This window comes from Rhinolophus ferrumequinum, chromosome 21, assembly GCF_004115265.2.
Source record: "Rhinolophus ferrumequinum isolate MPI-CBG mRhiFer1 chromosome 21, mRhiFer1_v1.p, whole genome shotgun sequence".
In the NCBI taxonomy this organism is placed as follows: domain Eukaryota; kingdom Metazoa; phylum Chordata; class Mammalia; order Chiroptera; family Rhinolophidae; genus Rhinolophus; species Rhinolophus ferrumequinum.
Genome location: NC_046304.1, coordinates 39,923,753 through 39,945,981, shown reverse-complemented (window position 1 = coordinate 39,945,981; position 22,229 = coordinate 39,923,753). Strand labels below are relative to the sequence as shown.

Here is a 22,229-nt window from a genome sequence, read left to right as displayed (position 1 = left end):
AGCGCAACCCCATCCTCTCCAGACTAGTCAGCTTCCAGGTGTCTACCACTTGAGGTTTCGGCAGCCGGACGAGAGAGAGTTAATCTTATGATGTCACAGCCAGAGCCTTCCTACCCCCGCCCCCACCTACCACTTCCCGCTCCCCCACCCCTCCGGTTGAGGCTGCCTTGCAGCCCGTTTCAGCTCCCGGGGTTCTATCGGCTTTCCGGACCCTGGAACCCTTGGCCCAGGAAGAGCCCCTTGGCAGACCCCGTCCCCTTTCTGGCTTCTTCTGAGGCCTCCCGGTGGGACTAGAAATGCAGAGGGTGGAGAGGGGTCATGAGTTCTCATTGAGTCAGGGTCCGCGTGTCCGTGCAGAAGGGCCGCTATAGCGCCCTCTAGTGCCTGCAGTGAAGGTTCGGGTCGCCGGTGACGCTGAGATCCCAGGATCACTCGGCGAATGTGGACTCAGGAGCTGTGGCCCAACGAGGAGACCGGGAAGGAGGGGCTCGGATCTGCCCCTCCCCATACCTCGGAGAGGGCCCAACTCCGCGCCTGGAGTCACCGCCCCCTCTCCGCCGCGGCCTCTCGCCTCCTCCACGCCGTCCTCGGCCCCGCCCCTTATTCCCAGTCCCTCCTTCCCTTTACCGCATCCCTCCCTATCTCCCTCCTCCCAACACCTACTTCTCCCGACTCCCTCCCGGCGTCGCTAAGTTTCTTCGCTCGCGACCGCGCGCACTGCCGGGGCCGGGCGGGAGCAGCGCCCCCGCTGCCCTGTCCTCTCGCGCAGACCCCGGGCAGGGCCCGGGCCCCTTCGAGCTATGCTGTGCGGCAGATGGAGGTACCTCCGCCGCCGGCGCGACGAGACCCCGGTGCCGGCCCAGGTCGCTGCGCCCCTTGCGCTCCCGACCCCGCCCTCACCCCAGGACGGCGGCACCAAGAGTCTGGGGCTGCGGGCGCTGAAGAAGATGGGTCAGTGACCGGCGGGGGCGGTTCTGGTGGGCTCGGACTGTCGCTACAGCGCAGTTTGGGAGGTCTGGGTGTTCCGGCTAGGCGTTCTTGGGCTTCTCAGGCTGCATGGGGTTGTGGGGAGTATGTTGAGATATGGAATGCCAGAACTATTCCAGCTGGGGGTCGCACCTACGGTCACCTGAGGTCCCTGAGCCGGAGCGGGGGTCCCGGGATGGCCTTTGTTTCCCACCAGGAGGCGCCCGCGGGGCGTGGTGGAGTGGGAGTTTGGGCCAGGGAAGCTGATTGGGGCCCCTGGGGGCCCGAAGAGTGCGGTGGGAGACAGGGTTGGGGCGTCCTTCACCTGCCTTCCCAACACCTTGTGCCTTTTAGGGTCTGAGGGCCCCAGGGCACCCCGGGTTCTTGGCTGCCCCTAGGCGGGCATGAGAGCTGAGGAAGGCGCTGGTCTCTTAAGCCAACCCTCCAACCCATCAGCCCCCACAGGGGTTGCAGCAGCAACACAGCACTGGAGGGACTGGTCTAACTGGTGAGATCATTGTCCTTGGTATCAGAAAGCCAGAGTTCCCATCTCTGACTTGAGGAAGTCCCTTGGGGCCCGGGGGGTGGGATGTAACTGTAGCTTATTAAGCATCTCCCAGAGACGTGTGGCCCTGGGTAGTTACATATGTAGTACCTTTCTAAGAGGTAGATGGTACAATCACCAGTTCACAGATGAGACTGACTCAGAGAAGTCAAGGAATTTGTCTACGACCACACAGCTAGTAAAGGACAAAAGGTGGCGTGCAGGCTGTGCTCCGCCACACTGCTGTTGGTACCCTCAGAGCCTGGGCAAAGTGGAACCGCCTGTGTGATTGAGTGGCTTGAAAGAGGGGGTCGTATGTGTGAGAGTATTTTAAAAAATATGAAGTACTGTGAAACTGGCTGTCAGAACAGCGGTTGGTAGAATTGTTAATGATGGAGAGGTCAGGTATGGGTCTGAGGGAACAGAAGGACGAGGCTTCCCAGGAGACCTGTGTGAATCTTGGAGCAGAATTCAGGGGTCCCAATTGCCAGTCCTGCCTTCTCTTTGCCACTGCCCGCCCCTGGTTCTTACGTTTACCTCCTCTCACTCATTCAACCTGAATTTATTGAGCACAGATTATGTTCTGAGCACTGTATCTGGCACTCTCCTTAAGACATGACCTCTGTCCTACCCTCCATCAATCGTGCATGCGCTCAACAAACATTCATTGAATGCCTATAATGGGCTCTGCCCTGGGGATTCAGCAACGAACAGGACAGACACAGTCCTGTCCCATAGAGACCTGAGCATCAGGAAGGAGGTCAGACAATGAAGCAAAGAAACAGTACTAGGAAGGGAGGGGGCAAGTGAGATGCCGGGGAGCCAGCAAGGGCCTGGCTGCACCCCAGAGCCAAAGACTGGAGTGAGGCAAAAGGGGAGAGGCAGGTGGGGCCAGATCTAGTCCCCTCCTGAGGAGTTGTGGACTTCCTCTGGAGGGCAGGAAGGCAGGACAACCGTGGCAGGAGTTGTGCTGAGTCGGGGTGGGTTGGACTAAGGCAGGGGTGAAACAGGGAGACCCATAGGCCGAGGGGTCAGTTAGGCAATGGTGAACTTGAGCTGGTGTAGCCGAGATAGATTCCAGAACAGCCTAGGATGTAAACCAGTTTGGACTCTGCAGTCGGTGGAATTGGAAAGGCGTCTCTGGTGGGTGGCAGTGTCATTCTCTGGGATAATGAACAGTGGCGGTTTGGAGAGAGTACGATGGCCGTTGGAGCGCCACTGAGACAGCCAAGGGCTGATGCTGGGCTAGAGCAGCAGCCCCAGGAGTGAGCCGTGGACACGGGTGGATGCCGTGGGAGGGCAGAGGTGATGCCCTGCACACCTGTCTGCCTCTTCATTCCACACACGTTTGCTCAGCCCCATCAGTGTGCCCCGGGCTGGGGCTACGGAGGTGACTAGCACAGCGCCTTGCCCTCAGGGAGCTCACAGTTAGTAGCAGAAGACATTTGCTGACGAATAATTAGAGCTAAGCCCAGGCTGAGTAAGTCTTCACGGGACCCGGGCACTGTCACAGTGACACTGTCAACAACCATGTGGGTGTCAGAATGTCGCCCTCCCTCCCGACCATTGCCCCGTCGGAGTGACTGCCAAGAGAGGAATGTGTCCCTGTGGGGAATACCCCTTCCCCAGGCCTCACTGAGTCCAGGGACAGGCTGCAGATGAAACTCAGGTGTCTGGGGCCCGGCCCCTCAGGCCATGCACACCAAGGCCTGGGCCCACCACCAGGGCAGCTTCCACTACCACCCAAGCCACAGCTCCTCCTGCAATAACCCTCATAGCTGTACTGTCATGGCCATGGCCACACCCCTGAGGCTAACAGAGAACAGATTTTATTTTAGACCAAGTCAAGAGGGAGACTAGAGCAGGGTGTGGCTCAGAGGTCAAAGACTCAGAAGGGCCCAAGGAAAAGAAGGCCATTAGGGCCCTACCAGGGGGAAACTGGGGAGGGGGGGAGGAGAAGGGAGAAACGGCCCCCCCATGCAAGTGGGAGTCATTTGTGGAACCTGGGGTCCGTCTTCTGCCCCTGCCCCTGCCCCTGCCCCTGCCAGCTGCGGGCTTGGCCTGCCCTCAGGAAGCCAGGAATAGTAGGAGAGTGAAGAGCCAGGAAGCACCTGAGATGGGCCAGGCGCAGTGCTGAGCCTGCATCAGCCCAGATCCTATTTAACCCCCGAGGCCCCTCAGGGCAAGGTGCTGCTGTCCTCACATTACAGGTAAAGGGGGTGAAAGTCACCAGCTAGAGTCCACACGGTGTCTGCCTGTCTGCCGCCAAAGCCTAGTTTTCAATGATGGTTCTTTATTGCCAGAACGAATGAGTACTAATTAACATCTTTATAACACGATGCCGAGGCTTTTCACATATTAGCTCATTTAATACTCACAATCATGTGAGCCTTCTGTTACAAATGAGGAAACTGAGGCTCAGAGAGATTCACAGTAGCTGAGAGAGGATGTGAACCCAGGCAACCTGGCCCAGAGTCCAAACTCAGAACACAATGAATGAATGAGTGATTTTTACGTGGGGAGAGTCTGCTACTCTCCCCCATGGTGGCCCTGCCAGCCTCCAGGGGTATTCTGTTAAGTGTGAATTTCACATAAACAACAAATGATGCAGGACCTACTTACACTAAAATATCATTTGTTGTTTATCTGCAATTCGAATTTAACTGGGCATCCTGAATCTTACCCGACAGCCCTGTCTCCCCAAAGCTCCAGTCTGACTCTGTGCCCCTGATGCTCCACCCTGTCCTCAATCCTGCCAGTGAGTAGAGCACTGAGTAGGCAGAATCCTGATCCCTGCCTTCCCAGCCTGCTCACATCACCAAGTGCCACAGGGCAAGAGGGCTCTCCCCGTAGCCTCTCTGTCCAGGAGGCCTCCTTCAGGGTGAGTGGGGCTGCTGGGGTCGGAGCGGGGATCTTTAGAGCGGCCCCCAGTGCTGGCAGGTTCCTGGCCTGGTGATGGGGAGGGCTGGGCAGCCCTGCTTGCTAAGCAGGGACATGCCAGGCAGGACCAGGAGTGGGGGAGCTGGCTCCGTCATGCCTTGTGGCCCCCCCCAACCTCTCCTCTTTCCTCAGCTCTGGGGAATCCTCTCCCCATGATTTCTGCCCCCAGACAGGCTTTGTGCCTGTCTGGCTCTGCCAGGGAGGGTGCTGCCACCTTTATCTCACTGTCTGGTCCAGGGGCAGGGGAAGCACCCCCTGCCTTTCCTGACTTTGTTGATTCTTCAAGGAATGTTATGGCCTCTGGCACTGAGCTCCAGGCTCTGCTGGACTGTAGCCCTGGGTGTGGCGGCCAGCCGGGGCAAGAGGGACATGCTTGGTTCCTGAGGTGCTAGGGCTGCCTGCTGGCTGCAGGACTCAGGTGGGAAGGTGTTTGGGACCCGTCATCATTGTGTGTCCCCTCCCACAGCCTCACGACCCCAGCCACCAGGAAAAGCTGCTCTTCCTCCCCTCAGCCATTGGCACAAAGCTATCAGCTGTCACTGTTCCCTGCATGTCTCACATTCCTGCTGGAGTCCCATGTGCCCTTCCTGAGTGTGCACTGGCGCACGCACGTACACACACACACACACACACACACACACACACACTGTCCATTTTCCTCCCCAAGCTGACCCACCTTTCTCCCTCCCACCAAACACACACACACACCCCAGTGCACACACCCTCTGTGTACACACCAACCTACACACATCTCAGTTGAAACCTACCACTCCTTAATATGCTCTCTGCATATTACCCCTCTTCTACACGCCCCATGAAGACACAGCAGCTCCCCTCCTTTCCCGTGCCTGCCGCCGGCCTGCTCTGAACCCTGACTGTTCCCTATGCAGCCCCTGCATCCATCCCTTCCTTGGCTGGTCCACACTGTTTTCAGCCTACGCACAGCTTGCCTTCTTTGAGTGGCCCACCCATGAAAAGGGTGGGATTCGGGATCAGAGATGGACTTGGCCTTCCCCACAGCCCCTTCCAGCTCAGCCACTGAGGCAGTTTCCTGTCCCTGGCTTTGGCCCCAGACCCGACAGCCCACATGGCCCAGGCTGGAGATGGTAGTTGGGAAGCCACGGGCCTGCCTGTTCCTCACCACCTTCTGACTGCTCTCTGGGGGCTGAGAAAAGCAGTCGGCTCAGGGAAGGTGTGTGAGCCCCAAATGAGAAGAGGAACTGGGCAGGAGAAGGGCCCAGCTGGAAGCCGTGGGACTTTGGACAGAGGTAGCAGAAAACCTGGGTCTATTGTCCCTCCCGGGACACTGCCTCCATTTCCTCCTTTATTATCATTTATTGAGTGTGCGCTGTGAGCCAGGCCCTACATGGAGCACTCCACGTGCTGTAGCTCATTGGAGACACACATATTCCTGGGGTTAGGCCTCCCCAGCTCTCGTGCATTCCAGCTCCTACTTACTGACCCAGGGACCATGGACAAGTTAGTTGGCCACTCTGTGCGTCTGTAACAGCTTTATTGGGAATTATTGGGAATGGGTGAGTACCGTACAATTCACCCATTTAAAGTGTACATGGTTTCTCGTATGTTACATTATTAATTTTTAAAATTGTGTTAAAATATATATATAACATAAAATTGGCCATTTTAACCCTTTTTAAGAGGCTAATTCAATGGCATTCATTACATTCATAATGTTGTACTATTTCCAAAACTTTTCCATCACCCTAAACAAACTCTGTAATCATTAGGCAGTAATTCCCTATTCTTCCCTTCCCTCGGACCCTGGTCATCTCTAATCTACTTTCTGTCTCTGATTGTTTAAAATTGAAGTGTAAGTGACATATAATGTGTCTCTATAAATTTGACTGTTTTAGGTTCCTCGTATAAATGGAATCATACAAAGTTTGTCACTTTGGGTTTGGCTATTTCACTCAGCATAATGTTTTCAAGGTTTATCCATATGGTAGCATAGATCAGATTTCACTCCTTTTTATGGCTGAATAATATTCCACTGTATGGATACACCCCATTTTGTTTATCCATCCATCAATGGACACTTGGGTTGTTTCTACCTTTTGCCTATTGTTTGTCCTCATTTTCACTGCTATCATTTCATGATTGTTCCCCCACCTTCTCAGACAAAGCAGCCACGGTGCTGGCCCAGCCCAGCTCTAAGCTCAAGGCACAGATGGATAAATAGAGAACCCACAGAAATCACAGGAGGCCAGCAGCTTGTGCACCTGCTCCGAGCAGGTAGAACTGAGGTCAAGGAAACATCTGTGGGTTTGGCTTTGGCAGGACCTATAATGTTTACTGGGTGGCTGGGCAAAGAGTCAGGCCCTTCCCAGCATCGTGGCCCAGACTGGGCCCTCCTCCTGACCTCACCCCTTATCTCTGTTGGTCCTGCCCCTCCTGTCTCACACCCCAGGATCCTCATTTCCCCAGGGTTCAGAAGCTCAAGCAATGGGGAAATAGAGGCACGCAGGGACTTAGCTCCTGGCTCAACCTAGCCCTGCAGCCTCATCCTGTTTGGCTTTTCCACTGGGGGTGTGGTTGGGGGACAGTGTGAACCAAGGGGCAGTGTGATCCAGGGGCCAGTGCCAGTTGGGTAGACAGGCGCCTTCCCCCAACAGGTTCCTGGGGGAGCAGGGGCCCCCTCAATGTGGGAACCTGTCCCAGTGGGAGGCTGGTCAAGAGATCAGGCTGCCTGTGTCCATGTCCCGTTGGTAAAAGACTCTGGAAAAAGCAGGCTCTCAGTGACTCACTTCCATTTCCGGCCTTAGTCATTTACTAGCCCCCTTCCTTTCCACCCCCACAGCTATGGACTTGGCATCAGAGGGCCGGCCAGGTCAAGGAAGGTGGCCCCACTGCACAGCCTGGTTGTCACAGGAAGGAAGGGTTCCGTTTCCCACAGCTGAGAGACAGAGGAGGGGTGGGTGCAGTTTTGATAGCCCTTCAGGTTTCCCTGAGTGCCCTGACCCCCACCCTATTATTTCTCAGGATGAGAGAATTCAGAGGTTGCCTGGATATGGGGATAGAGGTCTGGGAGTCTGGTGAGTCTCTTGGCCTGGCACATGCTGTGTTCCAGCTCTTTGTCTGGAAAGATGAGGGTTCCACCTCCCCTTTCTGGCTAGGGGGCACCGAGTGGATGCTGACCCTTCCAAGGGGCCACAGTCTAAACCTTGAGAAACGCTTTGGAGCCATTAGGTCACAGGGTGACCCCAAGGGGAACCTTAGCCTCCTAAGGATGGTAGGCTTCTCCAGCTGCCCCTGAGACCTTAATTCTCAATCACGGTCACCCTCAAGGTTACAGGGTGGGGTTTTAAACACGCAGATGCCGAGGCCTAGCCTATACCTGCTGGATGAGACTCTCTGGGCCATGCGTTTTGTAACCTCCCCCGAGAGATATTGATGCACAGCCAGGGTTGAGAAACCCAGGCCCACAAAGCATCTGCTCTGAACTCAGGACAGAAGTGGGCAGGGCTGGGAATAGAGTGCACTTAGTCTGTCCATCTGCCTCCCCTTTCACAAAGCACTGGCTGCCATCCTGGCCCTGGAACAAGCATGAGGTGAAGATACTCGACCTCATCCCTGCCTTTGGGTTTATTAAAGTCCAATGAAATTACAGTTTAGGTGAGTGTTTGTTTGTTTGAATGAAAATAAAAAGTGTCGTTGATGGTCAAGGAGAAAGAACTCCTCTTTGAGGACAAATCAAGGAAGGCTTTCTCTGGGAGGCGATGTCTGAGCCAGACCTTGAAGGACTCCAGTATGAGGAAGAGAAAAGAGAAAGGCTCCAAGAGAGAGTGAAAGAGGAAGGCCCAGGGATTTAGATTTGATTCCTTAGGTCAGAGTTTGCAATTGGGCAAGCAGGGGCCTTGGGGCCACAAAGCTTAAAGCCAAACACAGTTTTGGGGCCTTGTTAAAATAAAGGAAGAGAAATCCACAGTCCTATTTCCTTTGGCTCACACAGTGGCGTTTGGGTTTTTTGTTTGTTTATTTCAATTCAATTTAGTTGCCAACATTGAAAAATCTGGACACGTCACATACAAATCCAGATTCTGGTTCTTTGGAAAATGGGCCCTCATCTAACCCAGGCTGCCCTCCTCCTTCCAAAGGGTGTGGTACTACAGTTGGCCTGGTTCCCACCCTTTCTATTGTCCTTGACTCATAAACCCTTGACCCCTGTTGAGGCCAATCCAAGCAGCGTGTGGCACCACCAGGATGGGCAGCATCTTGACTGAAGTTTGGATTTTGTAGCAGGTACTACTGTGGTCTCCATTTTATTAATGGAGAATATGAGGTTTAGAGCAGTCACCGGTTAGTGCCACCAAGGCTGTGTAACTGGGAAGTGACAGAGTTGGGACTTGCCTCCCCGGAACCCTGAGCTGAAATTCTCTTTCCGAAAATATTTGCAAATTATATATCTGATAAAAGGCTAATGCCCAAAATATATAAAAGACTCATATAACTCAATAGCAACCCCCCCCCCCAAACAATCCAATTAAAAATCGGGCAGGTCTGAATAGACATTTTTCGCAAGAAGACGTACAGATGGTCCACAGGTATATGAAAAGGTGCTCGACATCACTCACCATCAGAGAAATGCAAATCAAAACCACAATGAGACAGCACCTCACATCTGTTAGAATGGGTATTATCAAAAAGACAAGTCATAACAAGTGTTGGTGAGGATGTGAAGAAAATAGAACCTTGTGCACTGTTGGTGAGAATGTAAATTGGTGCAGCCACGGTGGAGGTTGCTCAAAAAATTAAAAATAGAATTACCGTCTGACCCAGCAATCCCACTTCTGGGTATTTATCTGAAGAAAACAAAAACACCAACTCAAAAAGACGTAGACACCTCCACGTTCATTGTATAATAGCATCATTTACAACAGCCAAGTAAGTCCCAGGTGTGTCCTGAGGGGTTGCTCTGCTCTAGGGTCTCAGATGTTGCTTCTTGGTAGGGAGGAGGGGCCTGTTACTGGCCCCTCCCAGCGGGGCCTGAGAGGCACACCAAGGCCCAGGTCCAGCCCAGTAATAGGTTCCACTAAGAAGGTGCCCCCTGGCCTCCCACCCCGCAGGCCTGACCGAGGATGAGGACGTGCGCGCCATGCTGCAAGGCTCCCGGCTGTGCAAGATCCGCTCGCACACGTGGCAGAAGGAGCGGTTCTACCGGCTGCAAGAGGACGGCGTGAGCGTGTGGTTCCAGCGGCGCTTCCGCCGCGCACCGTCGCAGCACATATGTGAGTTGGGGTGAGTGGGCACCGGCGGGCTTGACAGTGCCTGGGCGGGGACAGTGCCCACCTGGCAGGCCACCTCTGACCTGCCGGCTGTGGCCATCCCTCCCCGCAGTCTTCGTGCAGCACATCGAGGCTGTCCGGGAGGGTCACCAGTCCGAGGGCCTGCGGCGCTTCGGGGGCGCCTTCGAGCCAGCGCGCTGCCTCACCATCGCCTTCAAGGGCCGCCGCAAGAACCTGGACCTGGCGGCGCCCACGGCGGAGGAGGCGCAGCGCTGGGTACGCGGCCTGGCCAAGCTGCGCACGTGCCTCGACGCCATGAGCCAGCGCGAGCGTCTCGACCAATATCCTGACCCTGAGGGTGTGAGGGTGGCGGGGCCAGGCGTGGACGGAAGCTGGTCCTGTCCTTGGAGGACCTCAGGCCAAGGGGAAGTACGGCCTCGTGTTTAGGGGATCCACAGTCTGAGGCAGAGCCCCTTGTCTCCAGAACTGAGGGTGAGGACATGGCCTCTTGACCCTGGGGAGCCCCAGTCCCATGGAGGACACCCCAGTGCTTGCTCAGGGAGCCCAAGGGCACCTACATCCGGGAGCCCCCAGAGCCAGGAGGTGGAGACACACCTGTCGGTTACCTGTTAGCTGGGGGCAGTGCCCAACCTATTGCTGGTGTTTCCTGAGCATCCACACCTGGATCCACTCCTATCTGCACCGGGCAGACTCCAACCAGGACAGTAAGATGAGCTTCAAGGAGATCAAAAGCCTGCTCAGAATGGTGAACGTGGACATGAATGACATGTACGCCTACCGCCTCTTCAAGGTGGGCGCCTAGCACCACTCTGACTTCTGACCTGTTTTCTGCCCTCCCTCAGCCAGCCATCTGAGTCATCATCTTCCCTCCCCACCTAGCTTTTGTGGGGAAAGTGGCCTCTCCTGGCAGAAAGGCCTCATCTGGGCCTACTTACCCTTTTATTCTCCCCTAACGCCCGTGGGCCAGGATGGGAGTGCCCCCCAGAGCTTCTTTCCTCACCCTCAGGAAGAGCCCATGGGCCGGGAGCACCTCAGGCCTCCCCACCTCTCCCAAGGGGGCAGCACAGCTGTCGTTTTAATTTCTCTGAGTCCACAGGGCACCCTTTGCACAGGTGACCATACGTGGCTAGCACATAGGAGCACAGAGTCAGCTCACAGGCACACGAGCACACCTTCCACTGTGGCACGCGTGGCACCTCCACACGTGTGGGAGCACAGACGGGCACACAGGGCTGGGCTCTGCATCCATGGCCCAGTCAGAGCACATGGCAGACCCCTGTGTAGATGTTGACTGTGTGACCAGCCGGGGACACTGAAAGATAGGCGAGCCACGGCACCTGTCCCCCTGGGCCAACAGCTCCACATGGCTCCTCAGTGTTTTGTTGCTCATTGACCCTGGGTGTGAACGTGGGAATGTATATCCACGGGAGGGGGGATTGTGGCACAGGGGCTCAGTTCTGCCCTTGGGTCCCCATTTTTCCTCCCACATCTTGATTCTTGGGTAGGTCATAGTACAGAGGGTCAGGCACTGAACCCGAGAGCCCTTCCGTACCACCTCAGCCCTGCAAGTTACCACCTGTGTGAGCTTGAGCGAGACTGGAGCCTCGCTAGCTCTCAGTTTCTCTACCTGTGAGATGGGGGACGTCTGCCTTCCCGGCCATGGTAGATGACGGGTGTGTCAGTGCAGGCCTGCTTTTCCATGGTGTCCCCTCCTCTGCGTCTCTCCCCACTGCTTTCTAGGAGTGTGACCACTCCAACAACAAGCGGCTGGAGGGGACTGAGATTGAGGAGTTTCTGCGGCGGTTGCTGAAACGCCCTGAGTTGGAGGAGATCTTCCATCGGTACTCAGGCGAGGACCGTGTGCTGAGCGCCCCTGAGCTGCTGAAGTTCCTGGAGGACCAGGGCGAGGATGGGGCCACGCTGGCCCGCGCTCAGCAGCTCATCCAGAACTATGAGCTCAATGAGACAGGTGGGGATCTGACCGGTGGTTTGGGGTCAACACGTCCCACGTCTTGGCATCTGACAGGTTTGGGTTCCCAGCTACCGTGTTTCCCCGAAAATAAGACCTAGCCGGACCATCAGCTCTAATGTGTCTTTTGGAGCAAAAATTAACATAAGACCTGGTCTTATATTATAGTAAAATAAGACCGGATCTTATATTAATTTTTGCTCCAAAAGACGCATGAGAGCTGATGGTCCGGCTAGGTCTTATTTTCGGGGAAACACGGTAAGTGGGCTCTACTGTTACTGGCTGTGGGCACCATTTGGGGCAGGTTATCTTGCCTCTTCCAGACTCAGCTGCCACATCTGCAAAATGACACAGTAGGGTATCTTCCGCATAGGGTCTGGCTGAAGATTGAATGGCGTGACTTTGTAGAGTCAATAGACAGGTGCTCATCATTATTAAAGTGGAGTGAGCTCTGGGGGCTTTTGGGGCTGGACCTGGGGGTTCCCTATGTGGCCTGCTGCTGTCTTCTGCCCATCCCCGCAGCCAAGCAGCACCAGCTGATGACTCTGGATGGCTTCATGATGTACCTGTTGTCGCCCGAGGGGGATGCCCTGGACCCAGCCCACACCTGCGTGTTCCAGGACATGGACCAGCCCCTCGCCCACTACTTCATCTCCTCCTCCCACAATACCTACCTGACCGACTCTCAAATTGGGGGGCCCAGCAGCACCGAGGCCTATGTTAGGTACTGTACTGGAGGAATAGTGGCGGTGGACACTTCTGGGAGCCCAGCTTGTGGGGGGATGGGGCTCAACTCCCACTGTGGGCTTCCTGGGCCCCACCTGGCTCAGCCTGTGCCGCCCACTTGACACCTTGGCCTGTGTCTGTCTGCAGGGCCTTCGCGCAGGGATGCCGCTGTGTGGAGCTGGACTGCTGGGAGGGGTCGGGAGGGGAACCCGTCATCTACCACGGCCACACGCTCACCTCCAAGATCCTCTTCCGAGACGTGGTCCAGGCCGTGCGTGACCATGCCTTCACGGTGAGAGCCCCCAGGACCCCCCGCCCTGCATAGAGAGTTGCCTGTTCACCAGCTGCTGCTGGGACAGCTGGCCAGTGGGGCAGGATAAAGCTCCCTTCTCCCACCCTCATATTTAGTAAATGTATTAAAATCACAACATTTCCAGAAGAAAACCTTGGGGTAGGGCAGGACATTTTAATCATGACTCCCAAAGAGTAAGCCAGAAAAGAGAAGCTTAACATGGTGTCTACATAAAACTCCAATTTCAGTCAAGCTACACAAATCTTACAGTCAACAAATGGTGAGGTGGGGGGCAAAGTTTGCCACCTAATGGCAATGGCCATTCCTGCAGTTGCCCTCAGCCTCCCAGACAGTCCACTCTTTCCGAGGCCCCATATCTGCCCTCTGCCCTCTGTGTACACACTGGCCCCAGCATGCGTCCGACATCCCACCGCTCACTCCCCTGCAGGAGCCCTGCCTTTGCCTGCCTGTCCTGGAGGGGCCTGGGTGTAGCAGGGGCCCTGGTTGGGAAGGGAGTGGGAGAGAACAGGTGAGTATCTCTGAGCTGCTGCTGCCCTTCCTCCCCCCGCAGCTGTCCCCATATCCTGTCATCCTATCCCTGGAGAACCACTGTGGGCTGCAGCAGCAGGCTGTCATGGCCCGTCACCTCCGCACCATCCTGGGGGATATGCTGGTGACACAGACACTGGACTCCCAGAATCATGAAGAGCTGCCATCCCCAGAGGTGATGCTTGCCGACCCCCAGCCTGGGTGGGGAAGGGTCTGTCTGCAGTCCACCATCCACCCCTGCTCATGCCACTTCCTGGTTCAGGACCCGTCACCTCTCTCTGCCTTAACCTTCCCCTGCTCCTCCTTTCATCTGACATCTGCCGTTCTTTCTTTCTTTTTTTTTTTTTTTTTTTAAGATTTTATTGGGGAAGGGGAACAGGACTTTATTGGGGAACAATGTGTACTTCCAGGACTTTTTCCAAGTCAAGTTGTTGTCCTTTCAATCTTAGTTGTGGAGGGCACCATTCAGCTCCAGGTCCAGTTGCCGTTGCTAGTTGCCCTCCGTTCTTGACTAGACCCACCCCACCCTCTCACCTGGCATTCAAGAATACCTTGCATGAGCCTGGCCCTGACCCCTGCCTCGTTGCCCAGAGTCCCTGCGAGCTCAGCCATTCCCACCCACCTCAGGGGCCATGGTTGACACATGGTTGACATCTCCACCTGGAGCTTCCTTCCCAGCCATCTGGCTTCCCAAGTTGCCACCTGCTTAGAATTCTTGCACCACCTCCTTCCTGTGACCTTAGAAACTTCCCCAGCATTCTAACCACAGGTGGTCCTGCTTCTTTTCCTCCCAAACCCCAGAGTATGGTATTTGCCCCCTTAGGACATGTATCCTTTTCTGGCTCCTTGAGAAAACTCTCCGCCTACTCCCAACCCCAAATATGCAAGGAATTATGATTCACCTTTGTGTGTAATTTGATTTTTTTATTAGCATGAAAATAAACGTACATATGGAGGGGGGGAAATTGAGCTGTACATAAGTGTAGATAATGTAAAATGAGTTTTCCTCCATTCAGGTTCACCCCCATTCTATTTTACAAGAAGTAAGCATCTTCAACAATTGCTTGTGTGTCCAGAATTTTCCCACGTATACATACCTCTGTCCATAGCTAGCTTCTCTTTCAAATGTTAAACAAAAAAGATCATGTGATTCCATGTTCTATACTCACTTCTTTCATGTGAGATCTTTTTTGAAGAGGGTGCCTTCTCTTTCGATCCTGAGGTGCCTCCTTCGTTTTAACAGCTGCTGTGTTGTGTTCCGATGTTTGGCGGGACCTCGTTAGCCAGTTCCCTACTGATGGCCTCATAGGTTGTTTTCCATTATTCCCTGTTGGAAACCACTCACCTTTGTGTCTCCTGTCCTGCCCCTCACCCCAGCCAGCCCCTCACGCAGTGCTGGTTGAGTGACTGACGTAGGGCCAGAGGGCTTAATCCTTCCATATTGGCCTCTGCAGCAGCTGAAGGGCCGGGTCCTGGTGAAGGGGAAGAAGCTGCCAGCTGCTCGGAGCGAGGATGGTCGAATTCTGTCAGACCGGGAGGAGGAGGAAGAGGAAGAGGAAGAAGAGGGGGTGGAGGCTGCAGAGCAGCGGCGGCAGGTGAGCGGGGTGGGCTGGGCAGGAGCCTGGTACTCCTGTGGAGCTTGGTGAAGGGAAAGAAGCTAAGAGGACAAGGGGCTGGAGCTGGCGGACCCCCCCGCTGAGGCTCGTCTCCCAGGCCAAGCAGATCTCCCCAGAACTGTCAGCCCTGGTCGTGTACTGCTGTGCCACCCGCCTGCGGACCCTGTGCCCTGCCTCTGCCCCACACCAGCCCTGCCAGGTCAGCTCTCTCAGCGAGCGCAAGGCCAAGAAGCTCATCCGAGAGGCAGGTAGGACATGGGGCGCCTGGGGGCCTGCAGGCTCCTGGTGGGGGCGTATCCTGCAGTTGGTCTGGAAAGGAGATGGAGAAGACTTTGGGGGCAGTAAAGAGGCAGGAGGACCCCAGAGAGGGGTCAGGGTACGAGTGCCCCGCACATGCCCAGACCTGGGCTGGGCATGCCTGGAGGGGAGCCCAGGGGGGAGCCAGGGTGCCGTCTGCCTTCACTGGGAGCTCAGCCCAGTACTGGGGCCAGACATCGCCGGGTAATGATGATGCAGGGTGATCATCTGGGCCATGATAGGAGCTGGGGGAGCCCAGCAGAAGGGGGTGAGATCAGGAAAGGACTCCTGAGCAGATGATACCTGAAAAGACACCTGACAGAAGTATGAGGAAGCAGCAGCCACATGACAAAAGGGACGGGATTTCCAGACAGGAGGAGCAGGTTGCAGACATGACTAACAGGAAGGGCTTCAGGAGCCCAGTGTGACTGGGGGGTGCCTCTGAAACGAGAGATGATAGACAGGGAATGAATGTCAGCTTGGGGCTGGTGTTCCACACACTGAGTCGGGAATGTGGGGATTTGGGGCTGTGGGAGGGGTCCCCGCTCCTTCCTGCACTTCAGCAACCTCCTCAGGAGGTCCTCCCACCCCCTGGGTCAGACAGAAGAGGAGCTGGGGCAGGGGTAGCTGGGGATGGGAATTCAGCCTCTGTTCCCCGCTTGTCTCTGCAGTTGGGGGGGGGGTTTACAGGCCGTGGCACTGGGAGAGGGGCGCCCAGCAGTCTGTCACAGTCCAGCGTACTCTCCCCCAGGGAATAGCTTTGTGAGGCACAATACCCGCCAGCTGACCCGTGTCTACCCGCTGGGGCTGCGGATGAACTCGGCCAACTATAGCCCCCAGGACATGTGGAATTCAGGCTGTCAGCTGGGTGAGTGGGGCAGCAGAGCAGGGAGTGGGCAGGGTGCTGCTTTGTGGGGCGGCCTCTGGGGCGCCATGGGAAGCCCCAGCAGTGATGGGGCCACACAGCTTTCCAGAGGTAGAAAAAAGCATTTTGTTGATAATAATTATTATTAGAATTGTCAGCAGGGTACGTGGGGAAACAAACCAGGCTCGTTTGTTTTTGACAGTGTAAAAGTCTCACATTTTTTATGAAGGTAGAAGTTAAAACCCCCACCCCTGACACACGCACGCACACAGCCCCCTGGCAGTCCCACACTGAGCCCGCCAAGGGTAGGGCATGTGGTCCCCTTGGGGGTAGGCATGGAAACCCCAAGCCCCTCAGGCCCTGGCTCTGGCTCTGGCTCTGGCCCAGGCCTGGCCCTGAAAGTGGGGGCTTCTCCATGTCCCATCCAGCACCCCCACTCCGGCCTGAAGGGATATTCAGTGACAGTGCAGTCTGGATCTCCTGCTGCCATAACCCCCCCTCCCCAAACCATGGGGGGAGGGCAGCATTGTCCACACAGTAGGACCCTGGGCCCTCTGTAGAGAGGAACTGAGCCCCCTGCCCACAGGTCTGTCTCGGGGAGAGGGCAGTGTGAGACCCCTGAAACCAGGCAGTGAGGAGAGGGCCACCAAGAGCCCCTGTTCTGACCCGACTGTGTCCACAGTGGCCCTGAACTTCCAGACACCAGGCTACGAGATGGACCTCAATGCTGGGCGCTTCCTCATCAACGGGCAGTGTGGCTACATCTTGAAACCTGCCTGCCTGCGGCAGCCCAACACCAGCTTTGACCCTGAGTGCCCCGGACTGCCCACAACTACTCTCACCATCCAGGTCAGCAGCCTGGACCAAGCCCTACCCCGCGCTCAGAGCTGGTGCTGGAGGTTCTAGTCCACGGGGTGCCAGCCTGAAGTGGAGGAAGACCGGAGGCCTGGGGTCGGCTTGGTGGGAGGGCCGTCTGGGTGTGACTCTCATGTGGGGAGGGTGAGCGCTGAGGGCAAGGCGTGTCCTGCCCTGTGAGGGCCAGGCTGAAGCTCATCTTCGTCCCCCACAGGTGCTGACTGCACAGCAACTGCCCAAGCTGAATGCTGAGAAGCCGAACTCCATCGTGGACCCCCTGGTGCGTGTTGAGATCCACGGGGTGCCTGCAGACTGTGCTCGAAAGGAGACCAACTACATTCTCAACAACGGTGGGTGGGCCTGCTGGTGGAGGTGGGGGGCGCACAGCGGAGAATGCAGGGGGACACGGGCCAGCTGGCTCTGACCGCCCTGCCTGTGCCCTAGGCTTCAACCCCTGCTGGAGGCATACCCTGCGGTTCCAGTTGCGGGCTCCGGAGCTGGTGCTGGTCCGGTTTGTGGTAGAAGATTATGACACTACGTCCCCCAATGACTTTGTGGGCCAGTTTACGCTGCCTCTCACCAGCCTGAAGCAAGGTTGGTGGGATTGGTGGGGATGGAAAGGACGGGGTCCGAGCCCCGAGGCCCTGTTCACCTGGCCATGAATTTCCCAGGAGGGCCTGCCCTGAGCCAAGCTGGGGCCCAGCCCCCGGGGTGGGATGTGGGCTGTGCCCTGCACAATCCGGGTCCTGCAAACCTGAAGCCTGGCTACTCTCCCCACAGGGTACCGCCACATCCACCTGCTTTCCAAGGATGGGGCCTCTCTGTCACCAGCCACGCTCTTCGTCCACATCCGCATCCAGCGCTCCTGAAGGCGACGGCACCACCCTGGGCTTCTGCGGGTGCTAGTCTGCGGCGCCCCGTGGCAGAGGCTCTCTTCTCCTCTGGAGTGGAGGGGCGGCGTGAGCCCGTCCAGCCTGCCCATCCTGCCAGCTCGCCAGGCTCGTCTCAGCTTGGTGCTGAGGACAGCCTCAGCCCCTCCTACAGGACAGGTGGTTGATCTTTCCCCTGCAACCCTGAGACCTGGAGAAGGCCCCAGCTCAAGTCCTTGGTCCACCCCTCACTCAGCCTGGCTTAGGAAGAGCCAGGCCTGCTGCTGCCAGGAGATTTGGGGAGCAGGACATGCGCCCTCAGCGCCTCTGCCCCCGCCGAAGGACTCTAGCCACACCCCTGGCTCCCCCACCCAGGCATTGGCCACCCCCTAAGGCCCTTCTGCCCCCCAGACTTTCCTGAGCTCTCTTCCCTTGTTAAAGCAAGAAGGGAGAGCTGAGGCTGGGAGCCCTGAGGACACCAGAAGCCGGCTTTTCTCTCACGACAGAAGAGCCCTGGAGAGGACAGAACATGACTATTTTAAAAAATAAAGAAGCAAGTTTAGTACTGCCACCCCGATCCCCTCTGATGATATACCCAGGCCCGCGAGGAGGGACGGGCAGAGGGAGTCCCTTGGGCCTCTTCCCCCAGCAGGGTTTGAACTTGTCTGAGGCAGCCAGGGGTGCTGGAGGAGAGGCCACTGCTCAAAATAGCCCTGACTCCTGCTCTTCGCTGAAAGCTGCTGCCAGCATCACAAGACTGAGGACACCCATCACGAGCTGCCCCCACAACCCAACGAGGGGCCTTGCATGGGGAGCAGGCAGCTGGGTGGGCTTCTGCCAGCAAAGAACTGTTAGGACCTAAAGGGGGTGGGGACAGGACTCTGAGGGGCCTCAGACCCCCACTTTCCAGGCTCAGCAGGGTTCAATGCTCATCTAGTTGGTAGACAGACCCCCGAGACTTGAGGCTCGCCTTCCACCAGCCAACCAACCTTTTGGCAAAGGCCTGGAAGGCAGCGGCTGCTCCAGGCTGCCTCACGCTGGGAAAGCGTGCCGAGACATGACAGGATCCAGGGAAAACCTGTCAGAAAGGTAGGTGACTTTCTGGGGTTCAACGTGGAGGGAGCCCTGGCATTTTGGGTTCCACGAGGCAACAGCACCGACACTGAACAAGGGCAGAACTTAATGGCAGGTCGTGTCCTCTCAGGCTGCAGCTCAGGGCCCAGAGGTACCAGCCATGGGGGAGGGGGGGGGGCTGAAAAGAACATGGGCTCAGTGAACGGATGAAAAGTTCCAGAGGAAGAGAATGGGAAACGGGAAGCCTACATAGTTCCTCAGGCCCTTCTCCAGAGAGCTGGCTCAGCAGGTGTGCGGTGGGGCCTGGCGGCCTGCAGTGTAAAAGCACTACTGGCTCAGCAGAACCACCCAGCAGCCCCTGGCCCAGGAGGGGCGATGTGGCATCTGGGTGAGCGACAAGGGGCAGTACCTGCGCCCTCCATCAGAGGAACCACTGCTAATCCAGACTGCAGGCTGCTCTCTGCTCCTCCTAGAGTGAAGCTGGGTCAGTACTTGCCCCTTGCCGGCAGGTGGGAGAGGTTTGGGGGAAAGCCAAGCTTGCCCTGAAAGGGCAGCCTTGCCAAAGGAGTCTTCCGAAGTTGCCCTGGTGCTGTGGTCACAAGGGCCTTCCCTGCAGGGCACCGTCGCCCTCAGGAAGAGCGCCCTGCTCAAGTCCAGGTTGGGGACTCTACCTGTTCCACTGCAACCTGCTGTTCAGAGGAAAACCAGGAGGGCAGAAGGATTTTTTTCAGCTGCTTCCTTTATTAGAAACGAGATGTATCGAGCGGAACGACAATGCATTTGGTATTCCTTACCCCACCCTCGAAATGGATGCCCCTCCCACAGCCCAGAGAAAAGCCAAGACAAAAGGTGAAGCTTCCCCCTTCCCTGTTCCCAGGTACGGCACCTTGCCGGTAGTCAGTCAATGGTTTTTGAATGAATTTGTCCCTTGCAGCCTCCCTAGGGAGTCTGTTTGCAGCCCTGCCTTCACTTTGTAGTAGGGCAAAATCGAAGCCTTGGGTCTCCTCTGGTTCTGGGGCAGGTGGGCCAAGCCACAGGGCTGCCCCTGGGTGGGTAGGCGCCCAGAAGAGATACACTCCTGCGCCACTCCCCTGGCGTGACAGCTCCTCACCCTCCTAGACTGCAGCCCCGTGAAACTCGCCAAGCCTTCGGGCCATCCTTTGGGTTGGTTAAATGCTGGTCATCTTTGGACAAATAATTCAAGACCACAGGGATACCCACCCTTGGGCTTCATTAAGCCAGCAAGTAAGGGGGGCGATGGCAGTTAGAAGTGAGGTGCAGACAAGTCCTGAAATTTCCCGTAAACCTAGGTGTTGAAGTGGGTTGGTGGGCCGGCCTTCAAACCACACATCGGCATCTCTGGAAGGAGGCATGTGTGGGGATAACAAGACCCACAGAGACCTCAACACAGGGCCGAGGTCTTTCTACCCAGTTTTCTCCCTACAAAGAGACCGGAGGCCGTGGGCATTTCCCACAAGGCCAGGGGGCAAATGCAGCCAATCCAAAGGCAGGAGGAAAACATCTAGAAACATGGGAATCCAAAAGCCCAGTGCAAGCGAGTGCTGGTGGCAGAGTGAGGGCCACGCCCAGGAGGCTCTCCGCCAGCAGCTGCCTGAGGCAGGTCCCAGGTGGTCAAGCCTTGGGTCCTTTCATTGTTTGGTTCAAGCCAGCCATGGCGCCACCGTCCTGCAAGGCTCCCTGTGGGGAGGCCCTGAACCCCACACAATGGTTCTCTCTGAGCTCTCTGATCTTGAAGTCCTTGAAAGGGTTGAATGAAGAAGCCAGGGAGTGTTTGGACAGAGATTAAAAGCAGCCACCGAGCAGACTCCCGCAGACGTGGGTGGTGATGCTGAGGGTGGGGCGGGGTCTCCACCATGGGCAACAGCAGAGTCCAAAGAGTAGGCCACATGGTTTTGGTGGGACACTTGGGGCCTTTCCAAGAGATGTTTCTTCCAGAGCAGCCATGGGCCTCACAGTTTCCATTCCATGACCTGGGCCAACCAAGGCAAAGCTCACTTCAGGGGCTGTTGTATGCCCCAAATTTCAGAGGCAGTTCGGGCTGGGAGTTGGCCCACAGCCGACCAAGCCTCCGATGGAACGTTTCCAAGTTCCAGGTCCTGCCCAGGGTAGGAAAGAATCGGGCACGTTGTTGTCTGCTATCCTTAGAAGCCTGCACAGGGTGAGGGGCTCTGGGCGTCGAGGGTCTGATGCCTACAGGTGTTAGGGCAAGGCCCTGCCTCTCCGACTCCTCCTGTCTGGGAACGCAATACGCATCCTGCTAAGAATAGCAGCTTCTTTGGTCTGGGTATCTTGGAGTCAAGGAGTCAAAGGTCAGCCACGAACGCTGGGGCCTACAGTTTGCAGCACAGGTACAACAGGAGAAGGAAGGCCCCCACAGGCCCCCGATGAGAATCCAATCCAGTCTGTAAAGAGCGAGCAACTTGCCAAGTGACACAGCCCCCACCCCAAGCACACAATTTCCGTTAGCTTCCAGGACTCTGCAGAATTAGCCTCTGGCAAACCTCACCAAAACCCACAGCCTGAAACACAGCTCTGTTGCCCTTCAGTTAGCAGGACTAGGCCGAGCCTGGCTTCCCGGCCTAGACGTCCTTCCCCCTACAAGTAGCCGAGGTGAAAGCAGCCAGGAAACGCACCCCCATCACGCTATCCACCCATTTACTTTTTCCGAAGCAAAAGGTACACAGAAGCCTGGATGCGGGTTGCTCGTAGTTCCACAGCCCGATCCTCCCCAAGCCACTTGGCTGAGCACAAATGGAGGAATGCCTACACACACTGCCACGTGACAGCAGGCTCTGTCACTGCTGGGGAAACGCGGCAGCAACAAGTCACCACCACCACAAAAATCCACCAAACCTCACCCGTGAAAATCACTCAGACGATGGCAACATGAAGTCATTTCTGTTGCCACGTCTAGATCGGCGTCTAACCACCACTTTTTGCAGGCTGCGTGTCTTGGAAAGGAGCACAAGACATAGCCAATGGGTTGGAAGGCACAGGGCAGGGGCCGCACGCCCAGCGACCCTGGCGGCATCAGGGTGCTGGCTCTTTGCTCTAAGATGAGCTAAGCAGGGCTTGAACTGACACGGTCTCCACAAGGGCCCAGATGCTACAAGCAGTTCAGAAGTCCCCTTCAAACTGCCAGTCACCCCAGGGAATGGCAAGTCTCGCAGGGGACTTGTGCCTGTAAGGTTGACAACGGTTGGCTAAAGAATTGGCAGGATGACTTCCTACCGGGAGCAGGTCAAGAGGATGGAAGGGATTCAGTCACTGCAGTCTGCTTCCACAGACCACCGCTGCCCAGTTTCAGAATGCAGAAAAGGCCCAGTGTCGGCAAGAAAACCTCTGCATGGAGATGACCCCATCTAGGACTCTACCTGCCACC

General features: G+C 56.4%; 1 protein-coding gene across 1 annotated transcript; it reads left to right on the top strand.

Annotated features, from left to right (window-relative positions):
• The first annotated feature begins 569 nt into the window (after positions 1–569).
• PLCD3 (phospholipase C delta 3) lies at positions 570–21,848 on the top strand. Its single transcript, XM_033091073.1, has 15 exons — positions 570–951; positions 9,535–9,696; positions 9,806–10,034; positions 10,375–10,504; positions 11,455–11,683; positions 12,206–12,407; positions 12,557–12,701; positions 13,273–13,425; positions 14,705–14,845; positions 14,964–15,114; positions 15,915–16,031; positions 16,711–16,877; positions 17,098–17,233; positions 17,328–17,477; positions 17,664–21,848. Exons 1-15 carry the CDS (start codon positions 801–803, stop codon positions 17,750–17,752), a joined length of 2,352 nt encoding a protein of 783 aa, XP_032946964.1. The 5' UTR covers positions 570–800; the 3' UTR covers positions 17,753–21,848.
• The last annotated feature ends 381 nt before the right edge of the window (positions 21,849–22,229 follow it).

Coding starts and splice junctions, on each gene's coding strand:
- PLCD3 (XM_033091073.1), top strand. CDS start 801: ATGCTGTGCGGCAGATGGAGGTACCTCCGCCGCCGGCGCGACGAGACC. Junction 13,426..14,704: donor AAGAGCTGCCATCCCCAGAG/GTGATGCTTGCC, acceptor TGGCCTCTGCAG/CAGCTGAAGGGCCGGGTCCT. Junction 17,234..17,327: donor CAACTACATTCTCAACAACG/GTGGGTGGGCCT, acceptor CCTGTGCCCTAG/GCTTCAACCCCTGCTGGAGG.